This window comes from Drosophila albomicans, chromosome X, assembly GCF_009650485.2.
Source record: "Drosophila albomicans strain 15112-1751.03 chromosome X, ASM965048v2, whole genome shotgun sequence".
Lineage (NCBI taxonomy): Eukaryota > Metazoa > Arthropoda > Insecta > Diptera > Drosophilidae > Drosophila > Drosophila albomicans.
The window spans coordinates 24,531,679-24,546,825 of record NC_047627.2 but is presented as its reverse complement, the minus strand read 5'-3'; the positions used below and the strand labels follow the sequence as shown (position 1 = coordinate 24,546,825).

Sequence of the window (15,147 nt, the reverse complement as noted above, 5' to 3'; positions counted from 1 at the left end):
TGCTGCCAGCGTTTTGCTTTTAGGTATAATTTTTGGCACTTTCATTTCGCTTAACAGTCAGTCAGTGAGTCCTTTGGCCCCTTTCCCCCTTTGCCAACGCCCTAAGCTCCTGTGCCCTTGTTAACATGTGTATTCACTTTTAGACTTTTTACATTTGGGATTTGCTTTTCGGAAAATGAACGGCAGGCAAAAGGTTGCACCCTCTGCTCTCTGCCACCTGCAGAAATTGTTATTTTGTCGCCATCTAAATAATGCTTTGACCTTTGAGCCACCGACAAACGAACATTAATCATAACCGTAGTTGGGCTTGAAAAGTTCTTCATCGTTCGGCAGACAGCATAAATAATGATTATGCCTCAACATTAAAGGGAATATAAAGCGAAATTTCTTTATTTAAATTCTCACATGTTTTGTTTAAGCGATTACATTTACATTACTGTTGTCCACTGCTGTCAACTGTTGCACATCTTTTGCCAACTGGGCTATTAACGCATTCACTCGACGCACAAATTCTCTGATCAATCCAGTTCGTGTAATAGGCTCAGTTGTTGCTGTTGTTGTTGCTTCACTTGTTGTTGTTTGAGCCATGCTCCACATAACCAACACTATCCATAAAAAGGCCAATAAAGACTTAAATAAGTCGCAATTCTACACAAATTTTATTTGCAATAATTTGCTGCTTACATCCGAGTAGAATTAGCAAAAATGTGCATTTGTTAAGCATTCTGTTTGCTTGCTATAAACATGTGTAAGTAACTAAAGTATTTTCGCAATGTCACTGGCCATAAATAGTTTTGGCAAAGGGATGTCTACGTGCTCGTTGCGGGACTGCCGACTCACGTAGGATGGCGATTAGAAGCTACAGTGTTGTATAACACTATTAGTTAAATAACTAACGGTTATTGGAATTATAATTTAAAGACACTACAGTGTTGTATAACCACATTAGGTTTGTAAGGAAAGCAAATACTGATTAGCAATAGAATTTAAAGACGCTATAGTGTTGTATAACACCATAAGTTAAATTTAGTGAACAAACTAATGCTAAGTAGCAATAGAATTTAAAGAAGCTCAGTGTTGTATAACATCATTAGGTTTGTTATGAAAATGCTGTTCAGCAACAGAATTTAATGACTCTCCAGTGTTGTATAACCCGATAAGTTAGTTCGGCAAGCGAATGCAGATTCGCAATAAAATTTAAAGATGCTTCAGTGTTATATAACACCATTAGTTTTGTGAAAGAAGTGAATGCATAGACACTCCAGTGTTGCATAACACCATTAGTCAACTATTTATACTGATTAGCTATAGAATTTAAAGAAGCTCCAGTGCTGTATATCACCATTGGTTTTGTGGTGAAAGTAAATGCTGAGAAGCAATACATTTTAATTACGATCCAGTGTTGTATAACACCGTTCGTAAGTTAGACAAGCAAACGCCGATTTGCACTAGAATTCAATGGCGCTCCAGTGTTGAAGAACCCCATAATTTAATAAGCTAATGCTGATTAGAAATAGAATTTAATGACGCTCCAGTGCTGTTTGTAAACAAACAGTGTTGTATACTATAATAATATAGAATATAAAGACACTTCATTGTGGTATAACACAAGAACACAGAAGAGAATTGAATTTAAAGTGCTGTTTGAATTATTTCCCACTGTAAATATTTATTGATATTTTCATTTAGTATATATTTAGTATATGTTTTCATCACTATACATAGTTAAAATATTTTTCCGCTATTTCTTTTAATCTATGTATCTAATACAAAACAGAACAAGTGTAAATTCAATATTAATTTTAAGTTTGGAAATCGATTTTATTTATTTTTTCATCATTTTAAGTTAACAAGTTTTGAAAGTGAACATTAGTTGAAGACTCATTTATAGATGGTTTGAATATATTGCTTTGGATTTCTCTTCGAATTCTTAGAAAAGGCCTTTTGCTGGAGAAAGTACGGCACCAAGTGGCCCATTACCACCAGAAATTGCAGAACCCACTACAGTACCCGCTGCCGTGCCTGCCGTCTTAGCTGCAGTATCAGTAACAATTTTAAGAGGAACTTCGGCCAATTTGTCTACAAAAGGATGGGCTGAGATGGCAGCCAAGTAGTAGACTAGAAATAGGTTGATTTTAAAGAAACATCGATAGAGAAATTAAAATCGTTTTAACCTACCGCACAGGACGAGAGCGACGAGGATGATCTTCTTGAACATTTTTGCAGTGTTTTTTACGTTGTTTGTTTACGTAGAATCAAAGTATTTCGACTGTTTGTTTCTATCGTCAACACGCTGACTTTTATACCCAAATATAGTTCGCAACTTTGATCTGTTCTAAAGCACGTACTTTTCACAACAAAAATGTAAAGCGTGCTTCAAGCTTAATAGACTGCTCTCCCTTTCCCACTCTCTCACGAAGCTTTTGCAACTATTCTATCATTCATTAGTTAATCATACAATTGAATTTAATGAGGCTTCAGTGTTGTATAACACCATTAGTTATGTGAGGAAAGCAAATGCTGATAAGCAATAGAATTCAAAGTATTCTTGGAATTATTTTCCACTGTAAATATTTTGTGTAAACTTCATTTAGTTTGTTTTCACTTTAAATAAAATATATTCAATTTTCACTTTAAGTTTGCAAATCTTTTTTATTTATTTTTTCAAAATTGTTGGATAATTATAGTTAACAAGTTTTGTACAATAGTTGATGACTCATTTGTAGATGGTTTAGATATTTTTTGTTGTGTTTTTTTTTTTGGTTTTGTGGAATTCTTAGCCAACTATTGGTAGTCCTCCCAGAAGTCCTGGCAGTCCTCCAACAAGTCCTCCAACAACTGGCAGACCACTAACTGTACCTAATAAACCAGACACTGCTCCAGATCCCGCATTAGTTGCAGCATCGGGAACAATATTGCCAACCAAATCGGTCACTTTGCCGAGCTGAGGACGAGCTGAGATGGCAACCAGGGAATAGACTAGAAATAGATTTCGTTAAAAGTTCAAAAAGTATCGATCGAGGATTTAAAAACTATTTTACTTACCACATAGGACGAGAGCGACGAGGATGATTTTCTTGAACATGTTTGGAGTGTTTTTTTTTGTCGTTGTTTGTTTAGGTAGACTCAAAGTATTTCATCTGATAGTTTTTATCGGCAATTCGCTGTCTTATATACCCAAATATCGTTCGAAACTTTGATCTATTCTAAAACACGTTTTTTCCACAAAACTTTAATGCGTGCTTCAAGATAAATAGACTGCTATTCCTTCCCTGTTCTCCGACTCACTCTTTCTCTAAGCTTTTTCAACTCTCATCTCATTAATTAGTTGGTGTCTAATACTCAACATGCACAATGCATAGGCGCATAACATAATTGCGTTTCATAATTAGCCGCAGTCTACATCCAGATAATGTTTTAGCACCCTGTTGTGAATGCTTTTGCTTACTTGTTTATTCAATTTCATTTTTTTTTTACAGATTTTTGTTTTGTTCTGTTTTAATGACATATGTTTAGGGCGCATTTATATTTGGTCACGTTTACTGTAAATAATTAAATTTTTAACATTCTGTAACACGACAAAAAGTGACAAAATTTCTAGTTGTAGACTGTGTCATACCCTATGATAAATAATAATTAAAAATAATAATAAAAAAATAATATGAATGCTAATGCTAATGCTAATGATAATGATAATGATAATGATAATGATAATGATAATGATAATGATAATGATAATGATAATGATAATGATAATGATAATGATAATGATAATGATAATGATAATGATAATGATAATGATAATGATAATGATAATGATAATGATAATGATAATGATAATGATAATGATAATGATAATGATAATGATAATGATAATAATAATGATAATGATAATGATGATGATGATGATGATAATGATAATGATAATGATAATGATAATGATAATGATAATGATAATGATAATGATAATGATAATGATAATGATAATGATAATGATAATGATAATGATAATGATAATGATAATGATAATGATAATGATAATGATAAATAAAAATAAAATAGTTAAGTAGTATACTATATACTACTACATTCATACCAAAAAACACAAATCCAACAAATTGTCAACGACACCAATAAAACCCCATTTTTGCCGTTAAATTATTTGTCGAGTAATTTTTAGGTAGCAACCTTATTACTACACTTTACAGGGTATTCAATTGCTGTGCGACATTCCGTAATTGTTACATTGTAGACTCAAACTAATCGCTGGCTTAAAAGCAAATACGTTTCACAATTATTACTATAGAACGTGAGCTAGGAAGAAAACACTAAGCGAACTATCAAGCGACTGTTGAAAAAATTAAACACAAATAATATATGAACTAAAAATAGCTAATTGCAAATCGAATCAATGTTTTTTAAGAGCTGCTAATTAATCTGTTCGATGCTGAAGAAGTTTTTAATTAAAAACTGTGCAAGATTTATTCCCTCGATTATGTTTTTTCACCACCTTCCACTTTTGATGGGTGCTCAATCACTGCAAGTGCGACATGCTGACAAAATGGCAAACGCATCTTGGTGGCATCGGTTGATTGTTGTTGTTGTTGCAAGTTTACGTGCCTCACCCAAACGACAAGAAAATGGAAGCAAAAATGGAAGCTTTGCTTCCGTTCAACACGTGGTTCAGCTATCGTGTCTTTCCGGTATCGAAAATGCTACCGGCAAAAAGACATCGACAACAACAACATAACATCGACAGCAATTGCATTGCTTTGTGCGTGTTGTAAGATTGTGATCTGGGCATGATAAGTAAATTGTGGAGCTCACGTACATTCCACACGTTTCCGTGTGCGACGTGTGCGTTCCACATCAATATAAAAATCCATCAGATGAGCACAACGCAAATCAGTTCAATTAGCCAAATTTATAGTGCAGCATCGCAGCAACTTCCAACTTCGAGAGACTAATTAAGGAATGACTAGAATGTCGATGTCGATGATGATGATGCGGCCAATATTGCCAGCACGTCGGCAATTAATTGCTCTCGTTGTGGTGACAACATTAGGTAATTAGTGTGCCATGTGGTCGACCTGTGGCTGTGGCTGTGCATTGGCCTATTCGTAATTGATTTTCAGTTTCAGTTTTGCCTAAAACTAACCCATTTTGACAAACATTTGCAGCCTGCTGTTGCCTGCAGTTAACGGCGGCTCAGCAGAACTCAACGTTTGTTGCAACAATTGTCAGCTCGAATAACACGTTGCAGCTGGCAAACGAGACGCGACTCAATGAAACGATAACCATCAACATCAGTGAGATTATTGCCGCTGCTGCTTCGGATGATGATACAGCGACAACAGCATCGACATCGAGTACAACAGAAGCGACAACAACAGCAGCAGCATCGAGTACAACGGGGGCAACCACAACAGCAGCAACATCAACCACAACAGCGGCAGAAACAACAACAGCAACATCTTCCTCTACAGCAGCTACAACAGATACCTCAACAACATCCACAACGGAATCCACAGCAACGTCAACAACATCCACAGCAGCACCAACATCCACAACAGAATCCACAGCAACTTCAACAACAACAGCAGCAAGCACAGACACTTCAACAACATCTACAGCAGCAACAACATCCACAGAATCCACATCAACTTCAACATCCACAGAGTCAACATCAACATCCACAGCAGCAACAACATCCACAGAATCCACATCAACATCTACGCCAGCAACAACATCCACACAATCCACATCAACATCCACTCCGGCAACAACATCCATAGCTTCCAGCACGACATCCGCAACAACAGAAGCACCAACAACATCCACAGCAGCAACAACATCCACACAATCCACTTCAACTTCCACAGCAGCCACAAATGCCACAGAGTCTACAACAGTTGCCAGCTCCACCGAGTCGACATCCACAACGTCCACAACATCCACAGCAACGCCAAGCAGCAGCTCAACAACATCGACAACAACAACGACAACTCTGGATCCTTATCCCTTGGCACCTTATCCCACAGTTTACGGCCAGTTGTCAACCCTGGACATTGCCAAACAGTATCGCAAATATCGCAAGGAGCGCAAAGGACGCAAAGGACGAAAGGGACGCAAATATCGACGACGCAGCACAACAACAACAACGTCGACTTCAACGACAACCACAACATCAACAACTCCATTGCCCGATGACAACAGCAATGAAGATGACAACAACAATGATAATAGTAATAATAATGGTAATGAGGATGTGAGCATTTCGGCTGATGATTTAGTGTTGTTGGAGCCGCTGCCAGAGTTGCCACTCGATCTGGGCAACATTAACAATCAGCGTATTGCTCCATAATCTCAGTGAGAATCAACAGAGAACAAACTCATTAAGTAATAAAGAGACAGATATACATATATACATATATATAACCATATTTTATACTTTTTTAAATAAATAAACAAAAAAAGAAACCTGTGTATTTCATCACGACTCAGCATTTTCAGTTTTGCGCTGAATTAACGCAATTTTTGATAAGCGTCGCAACAAGCTGAACAATTCATTAACAAGCTTAAAGACAGAGCGGAAAAGATATGAAATATCAGCAAAGAAATTGTTGTTCACCTGACTAGCAAAAACAACTTTAAAAAAAACTAATAAAGAACCGAGTTTTAAGATATGAAATTCTGAATTGAATAAGAGATTAAAAAGAAAATAAATAAAGAATTAATTTGTGAGATTGAGAATGAATATTAATCACTGAAAGATTAAAATGCAAGTATAGAAAATAGATTGTAGAATACGGAATATAAAATATAGAATATAGAACATAGAATATAGACTATACAATAAATAATATAGAACATAGAACATAGAATATAGACTATAGAATAAATAATATAGAACATAGAACATAGAACATAGAATATAGACTATAGAATAAATAATATAGAACATAGAACATAGAACATAGAACATAGAACATAGAACATAGAACATAGAACATAGAACATAGAACATAGAACATAGAACATAGAACATAGAACATAGAACATAGAACATAGAACATAGAACATAAAATGTAAAACACACAAAAGTTTATCGAAACTTTAAAGAAAGACAAATTACGAATTTATGAGAAATCACATTTCTTTTGTTTTTAAAAGTGAAACTTTATTTCTTTTGACCAAACATAATATCGTTTGATTGCTAAATATATTTTTATGGGAAATTTGCTGCAGTTTGCTTCTATTAATTGCACACTTTCAATATGCACTGAGATGTTTAGGCAAAAAACAACAACAACAGCAACAACTGGTAAATAACAGTTGGTGTGCAATTAATTTAGCAAATTGTTTGCTCAGCACAAATATACACACACAGACACACAACATGCAGCACGTGAGGCAAGCGCATGTGGCACATACAACTCGCATATATTTGCTTGAAGTTCGAGGAGCAGCAATTGGATGGGGCAAAAGGGGAGAGAAGAGAGCTGGAAGGAGGAGGCTTCGGCAGCAGCCGGCGCACGTTTCACTCTCGACAGCCTTTGCCTGGCCTCCTCCTCCTCCTCTCTTCCTTTGCTGCCCAGGCGCACTAAACAAATACAATTTAACTTCCACTTTCAACACATCAACACACACACACCCAACTACACACACACACATACAGTTTTACCCCTCTTGCAACAGCATCTCCCTGATAATGGCCAGCAGCCAAGTCAATTAGCGCCGCTGTCAGATCGTCCAAGAGTCCAGGACACGGCGGCGAGTGTCGAAAGTCCTGCGAAAACGCATTCAATTAAAGTTGACCCCAGTCGAAACTTTTTTTGGCCCAGTTGGGCAGAAATTATTGCTACCCAAAGTAAGCAAATAGGCAAGCTGCAGTGGGGAATGCTCGACTAAGCGATACCCAATACATATTATTAGAGATTACAATATTTTAGAATAATTTTCTACTCTACTCTACACAACTCTACACAATTCTACACTACTTTACACAACTCTACATAACTTTACACAACTCTACACAACTTTACACACTACTCTACACTATTCTACACAACTCTACACAGCTCTACACAACTCTACTCTACTCTACTCCACTCTACTCTACTATACTCTACACAACTCTAATATACTCTACACAACTCTACACCATTGTACAATACTTTACACAACTCTACATAACTTTACACTACTCTGCACAACTCCTCACAACTCTACACACTACTCTACACTACTCTACACAACTTTACACAATTCTACACTTCTTTACACAAATCTACACAACTCCACACAAGCCTACTAATCACATTGTGGTAATACCCTTTTATACTGTGGCTAACGGGTATTAAAAGCACTGAGAGTGTGAGGCATACTTAACTCATCGACTAATCAAAGTGACAGCTGACCAAGAGGGTGCATTGAACTGTGCTGCTAAAGAGAAGAGGTGGAGAGAGGGGGGAGGGTTGGGATTTGGGTCTTGGCTATCGAAATGCTCGCACCTGCCGAAGAAGCGCAGATTGGGCGCAGAGCGCATTCAAATAATGCACACGTGCTTATCATCTCAGAGGCAGCACGTGCTCCATGTGGACCAGAATGTGATGGAAGAGCTGCTTAAAAGACGCTAACGGGACTGCAGCAAAACACACAACAAGCGCAGCAACGCAACGAGCAACAATGCATGCAACTATGAGGCAACAATTGGCAATCCTTCTGCTCGCCAGTCTGGGTAATGCAACAAATGCAACAACAACAACATCATCGCTGTAAAGCACATATTGATTTTCCCTTTTTTTCTTTTAGCATTTGAGCTAAGTTCGGCTTGGCTCTTTAAGCTGCCCAAGCTGGAGGATCTGGTGGAGAAACTCGATGAGAAGAAGCAGAAAGAGCAATTGAAAAAGCTCGATTTTCTCAATTGGTTTGCCGACAAAGAGGAGAAGAAGGTGGAAGAATGGGAGAAATTAAAGCAATGGTTTGAAGATAAAAAGCTCAAAGAGCTCGAATTCTTCGAGAGCAAAAAGGAGAAACTCGACGATGAGATCGAAGGTAAACTGCTGAAGAAGAAGAACAAGATAGGAAAGAAGCAAAAGACACGAACCACAACCGATTGCTATGAAGCGACCACAGAGAGCACAGGATACGAGGAGAAATCGTATCAGTCAGCGGAACAGCAGGAGGATGAGGAGGACCAGGACGAACAGGTGGCGGTGACGAAGCAAGAGAATTGCGGATGCAAAAAGAGCAAGAGCTATGGGAACAGTGTGCCCACCGCGTACGATGTGCGTGAGGATTACGAGGATGGCATTCGTTATTTCACATAACATGTTGTGCATAATTACCATTTTTAATAAAAAAAAAAATACATATATATACGATATATATTATGAAAATACTTACGCATAGCTGAAGCCATGCCCCCTTTGAAGGCCGCCCACAAAAGTGGCTGGCATATTATGTGATATTTGTCTTGACGCCTGCATATCATTTGCATATAAATTGAATTCCCAGCTTTCGTTTCATTTCGTTTCGTTTCTCACTCTCTCTCACACACACACACACAGCCAATATTTTATATGTACATTTTATGTCAGCATCGCGCTTCAGCAACATCAACATTGTCCTAGATCCATCAAACCTCCCCCCCAACACTACCGCCGCCACTCGCCGACAGGTGGCGTTTGCAGCCGCAGCCGCAGCTTTTTGGGTTCAGAATCATTCGCATAGCATCGCCACGGCGACGCTTCATCAAAGTTGTCAGCGTCGGCAATGACACATTGTGCCCATTATTTGCATAAAGTAAGAGACTCCGCTTCGCTCCCACTCACTCTGCATATATCAGTGTGCCACAAAGTGGTTTATCCTGTCGTTAGGATAGACAACCGAAAATGAAATAAGAATTGCAAAAAAAAAGCCAATACCTCATCTAATAAGAAGCTGCAGCGAATGCACCTTAAGTCGATCTCGTTTGTAAGAGCAGCTCAGACTGTCAGTCGCTGTATGCAAATGCCAGTCTAGTTGCCATTTCATTCACACATATGCATACGCATATGTTTACATGGAGGAGCAGCTCAAGCTTGAGCTTTGAGTAAATTCGGTGACAATTCACAGAGACAGCTTTGTCTACCGAAAGCTCATTTAATTTCTTGCATATTTGTTCAGCGCTGCTTATTTTAATTAATAAATTATAGTCACTCACCGTATGCCAAATGCAGCAAATTATTTATTTTATTTACTCAAACACATATGCTTTGCAAAAACACAAAAAAAATACAAAAAAAACACTTATACGCTTTATTTATTTCATTTACTTTACTTTTCAAATACAACAGCTTGAAAAAAAAACAACAAAAAACACACACTTATTTCCTTTCATTTATTTGCTTTATTTCACTCACACATATGTACATATGCGTGTGTTACAAGGAATTGGCTTCAACTTAAAAAAAACACACACACACTTGCACTTATATTTCTTTCCTTTCATATGATTTGCTTCACACACGCACACACGTAGGCATTTACTAGAAGGAATCGGCTGCAGCTTGAAAAAAAACACACACACTTGCACTTCTTTCTTTTCATTTGCTTCGCTTCACACATACACACGCGCGAGCTGTTGCTCCAAGCAACATCGAGAGGGGAAGTGGGAAGAGACTTTTTTCAGCATAGACGAGGCGGCGTCACTTTTCACCTTAACCTCACTTTTGCAATTTGCACTCGAAAAAAATTGAAAAAAATGCACTTGAACTATTATAAATTGCATTATTTTGCAACTAATTAGGTAATTAAAGCTTCTGTGCATATTATTTAATAATATAAGCAGCTTTTCCTAAATTTTCACTTGCTTGCATTTAACTGCATGCAACTTCAACACTGCAAAACATAAATGTGGCTCAATTTAAAACTTTAATTAGCAAAAAAAAAAAAGAATATTGATTAAAAAATACACTTTACACTAAACACAGCACATTTAAAACACAATTTAATTAACCGATCACGAATTAATATTGAAAATGCGCAGCTTCCACTATTCCCAACCGTTTTCCATTGTCGCGTTGCACAAACTGCTAAAATTGAAGACTGCACAATTTGTGCTCTCTTTTCGCATCCTTCTCTGCTGATCCTCCCGACCCCCTCTACGACCAATAATACCCATGCAAAACCACACGAAATTCCTTGCTCCGAAGTCCGCTTAAATTTAAGACGTACAAAATTGCGACCCGAAGCTGTCCTCAAAAGCCGATCGCCACCTACGAAGTCGTCGTAAGTACAATTCTCGCACATAGCAACAGACAGATTGGCGACGGCTGACAGAAAAGCAAACCCACATCTTCTTAACTCTTCACACTAGTCAAACGATATTACATTAGGTGGCAGCTCAAAGCCACTCTACCAAAAGTACCAATGACAACTGCTGCTTGCAAGTTGTACCACATTTAATACAAGTGTACTAAATGTACCCAAATTAGAAGCATTGCTGGAATGTCCCAATGTACCGACAAACGAAAAATGTACCACAAGGTTGGTAACAAATGTACCAAATGTCCCATTAGTTGAATGCGGGGGGAGTGCGGTGGGGATCTGCAATATGCAAAACGAGAGAGAGAGAGCGACTCGATGAGCAAAGGACAAACTCAAATTCATAGGCTGACCAGTTAGTGCGTGACGAGAGCACAGCTCGGATATCGGACGGTTAAACTGTGCATTAAATTAATTCGCGTGATCGGTTTGATTTATTAACAGTTAATATAAAAAGTTAATAATGTTGATTGTGCAAAACTGGCATTCGATTCGTAAATTGCGTTTTTTTTTTTTAAATATTTTTTTGTGCGCAGTGCAAATGCAGTAATTGCCAATTGGCATCTGCTTTAAATGTGTGTGTGTGTGTGTGTGAGTGAAAAAATATTTAAAAGTGTTTTATTTAGTTTAATTAGTGTGTGCTGCTAATATGCTAATACGTAAATTGCAGCAAATTGTAAAAAGTTGTGTTTTATAATGTTATTAAGCAATTTTTTTTTGTGCAAAGTGCAAAAGTGAGGTTAAGGTGAAAAGTGACGCCGCGTTATCTTCGCTGAAAATTTTCAGTCAAGCCCTCTCCCCGCTGCCCCTCTCGATGCTGCTTGGGGCTGCAGCTAATTTCGTCTAGCACAAGCATCTGTGTGCGCGCGTGTGTGTGTGAAGCAAAGCAAATGAAAAGAAAGAAGTGCAAATGTGTGTGTGTTTTTTTTGTTTCAAGCTGCAGCCGATTCCTTCTAGCGCACGCATATGTGCAAAGTAAATCAAATAAAAGAAGGAAAGAAGTGCCAGTGCTTTTGTTTTTGTTTTTTTTTTTCTTCAAGCTGCAGCCGATTCCTTCTAGCACACACAAATGTGTGTGTAGCAGTGTAAATAAAAGAGTGCAAGTGTTGTTTTTTTTGTACTTTTTGTATTTTTTTGTGCATTTATTTTTGGTGATTGTGTGAAGCAAATATTTGAGTGCATAGTGAAAGTGTTTGTGTGTGTGTAAATGAGTGTCAGTTGCTGATGCCTGTGTTATTCATTCATCAAGCGTAATGGACGCTACTCTTGCCAACGGAAATGCTTTTTGGTGAGTGACCGTATTTTTTTTTGTACATATTTAAAATAACTTTTGTCGTGTGACCAAATTATATGAAGAGCTTTTGCGGCGCTTTTAAAATTTAATTTTCTTAAATTGGGTTATGGTATTTTTTTTTATGATTTTGAACAAATTCTTAGTATATTACATTATTTTACTTTAAGAGGGATATAAAAAACTTTTACCGAAGCTGTTTAATTTGATGGACAGCTTTCCAAACGATTGCAAACAGCAAAATCAATAAGCAGCATTATTGGATTTTATGGCTAGCAATTAAAGAGCAGTTGCAGGGTGATTTACAAAGGGGGTTGCTGCATAGACAAGTTCTATTAGCTTATTTCTCACATTGTTAGTAGATTAGAGCTGCAAGTGCCTCGTCCATTGGCCCCAAGCGGCTGTTTGCAGTCCCAAGCATAATCAGAATTCTTTTTCGTTGTTGTTGTTGTTGTTGTTTTTGCTTCGCCAAACTATGATTATTTTCCAATTGTGATATCAACTGAATGCGAAGGCTGAACAAAAAAAAGGGAGCAGGAGAGTCAACGATGAGTACGATGTCATTCTAGTCAACTGTTACAAGAAACTTTTGCGAAAACTTCAAGACCCCAGACACCGAGCTAACGAAATTGGGGGGAAGGGAGACAACCAAATGGACAACAGATCCAGCCTATGAGCTGAAATAGTATAAATAACAAGGTATTGCTATGAATGAACGACTAAACAATGCCCTGCTAACACATCAAGTTGGTAGAATTCCATTAAATTTATAGATCACATATTTTGCGAGTACATTTTTGAGAATGTTGTAGCAACGTTTAATTTCTTCATATCTCATTATACACGAATATATTTTTCTTATGTTATTATGTAATTTAGAGAACTTGAAGTTTCCTAGAACTATATTAAAACATTTAAGGTTCAACTTTTCAACGATTTTAAATGGAAATTCTAATTACTCTATTTATTTATATGTAAGTATTCCTTCTATTATGATTTCTTTTTATAATTTTTCTATTTATATTTTTCCACAAAACAATTATAGAAATTCCATTTACTCTATTTATTTAGAAGTATGCTATTGTGGTTTCTTTTTATATTTTTGTACTCAACAATTATGGAAATTCCATTAGTCCCATTGAGTTATAAGAATTCTGTTGTGATTTCTTGTTATATTCAACAACTTAAAATTTTTTTTTTCGCTAGATTCTAAAATATTCCTTATAAAAATTACATAAAGTCATATCTACCTAAAATGCATAACCAAGTTTCTTACAGGGTATTTGACCACATGAGTTGGGCAAACTTTTTCTGCAGCAGCTTTTTGATAGCCCAATTTCTTTCATTGCTCGTCCGCAATTGTCTCTCTCTCTCTCTCTCTCTCTTTTTCGTTCGCTCTCTCTTTCAGATCAGGAGACGGGGGTCAATCTTGTTAATTTCGATTGCGTTGGCGAAAAAGGGCGCGGGGAATGGGAGGGGAAGGGGAGAATGTCTAGAGTTGTCTGCCTAATTTCAGTGCGTTGGCGTTCTGGGGTCTCTAAAGCAACCATCCCCATCCCCATCTCCATCTCTATCTATGCTATCAATCCCATCTATCTATCTATTTATCTAACTGTCTGACTCGGAGTTCTCTCTCTGTCTCTGGGATGTCTGCTTGCTTGTTTTGGGGTTATGCACGCATGTGGCGCTTGGGGAGAGAGACAAAGAGAGTGAGAGTGGGGGGCCTGGAGCTGGCTGATGATGGGGATGGGTTACATAGTCCCGTAATCGCAATTAAGATAATCAAAAAAGTTTTGACTGTGGACTGACAGTGCGGTGTTTTTACTTTCGTCTGAGACTTGCGTTTTCTTTACTTTCCCACTTCTTTGCTTCTTCTTCTTCTGGTTTTTTGTTATTCTTCCTTGTCAAACTTCTTGCTCCAGTGGCCCATCGTCTTTTTTTTTTTTTGGGGTTAAGGAGCTGCGCCGCAATGTATGCTACAAGTTTTTGCAACGCTCAGAAAACTGTCGTCCATGGCTAAAGTCGTTGTTCAATTGCCAGAGCGACGAAAACTGCTGTGATGAGGACGTTAAAAAACGAAAAAAAAAAACGTGGGGAATAAACATTGCATATACACTAGATACCCTGTAATTAAGTCACTTATAAAATTTGTTTAAATTGCAACTAATTTTAGTATTTTATATATATTAGAAGATTACATTTAGATGGTGTGTCAACTATACGATTTTATAGAATTCTTTTTATTGCTCATCTCATAAACTGAACTGGAAAAACTTCAAAGTGTATGCGTTGATACCCAGTTGGAAGAGTTTTATGCGTAAAGGGTAGGAAAGGAAAAGTTTGTCAGGTCAAGATTGTTGGGCTAGCAGTTGTTTGCTAGGATTTGCGCCAGGGTTACCACGGCGCGTTTACTTTGTGCGCAAGTTGATGTCCAACAATGTTTTTGTTATTGCATACTTTGCGGCTATTACGAGCATTTGAAGTTCTCAGCCAGAATTTGAAGTTTTATTGCGCCCCAAGAAGAAAACACCGAGACCAGCAAAGAA

At 37.4% G+C, this 15,147-nt stretch overlaps 2 protein-coding genes and 1 long non-coding RNA gene across 3 annotated transcripts; 2 read left to right on the top strand and 1 right to left on the bottom strand.

The window, feature by feature from the left end:
* Positions 1-362: 362 nt before the first annotated feature.
* On the bottom strand, positions 363-821 carry LOC117574051 (uncharacterized). Its single transcript, XR_004572749.2, has 2 exons — positions 685-821; positions 363-605 (listed from the first exon to the last, which is right to left on the bottom strand). It is a non-coding gene; the product is annotated as an uncharacterized LOC117574051 (long non-coding RNA).
* Positions 822-4,295: 3,474 nt separating this feature from the next.
* On the top strand, positions 4,296-6,417 carry LOC117570296 (uncharacterized). The gene is made up of 2 exons (XM_034251821.2): positions 4,296-5,065; positions 5,181-6,417. The coding sequence occupies exons 1-2, from the start codon at positions 4,975-4,977 to the stop codon at positions 6,362-6,364; spliced, it is 1,275 nt and encodes a 424-aa protein (XP_034107712.1). The 5' UTR covers positions 4,296-4,974; the 3' UTR covers positions 6,365-6,417.
* Positions 6,418-8,674: 2,257 nt separating this feature from the next.
* LOC117576741 (uncharacterized) lies at positions 8,675-9,332 on the top strand. The gene is made up of 2 exons (XM_034261776.2): positions 8,675-8,740; positions 8,815-9,332. The coding sequence occupies exons 1-2, from the start codon at positions 8,689-8,691 to the stop codon at positions 9,330-9,332; spliced, it is 570 nt and encodes a 189-aa protein (XP_034117667.1). The 5' UTR covers positions 8,675-8,688.
* Positions 9,333-15,147: the final 5,815 nt, after the last annotated feature.

Coding starts and splice junctions, on each gene's coding strand:
- LOC117576741 (XM_034261776.2), top strand. CDS start 8,689: ATGCATGCAACTATGAGGCAACAATTGGCAATCCTTCTGCTCGCCAGT. Junction 8,741..8,814: donor CCTTCTGCTCGCCAGTCTGG/GTAATGCAACAA, acceptor TTTTTCTTTTAG/CATTTGAGCTAAGTTCGGCT.
- LOC117570296 (XM_034251821.2), top strand. CDS start 4,975: ATGACTAGAATGTCGATGTCGATGATGATGATGCGGCCAATATTGCCA. Junction 5,066..5,180: donor CGTTGTGGTGACAACATTAG/GTAATTAGTGTG, acceptor AAACATTTGCAG/CCTGCTGTTGCCTGCAGTTA.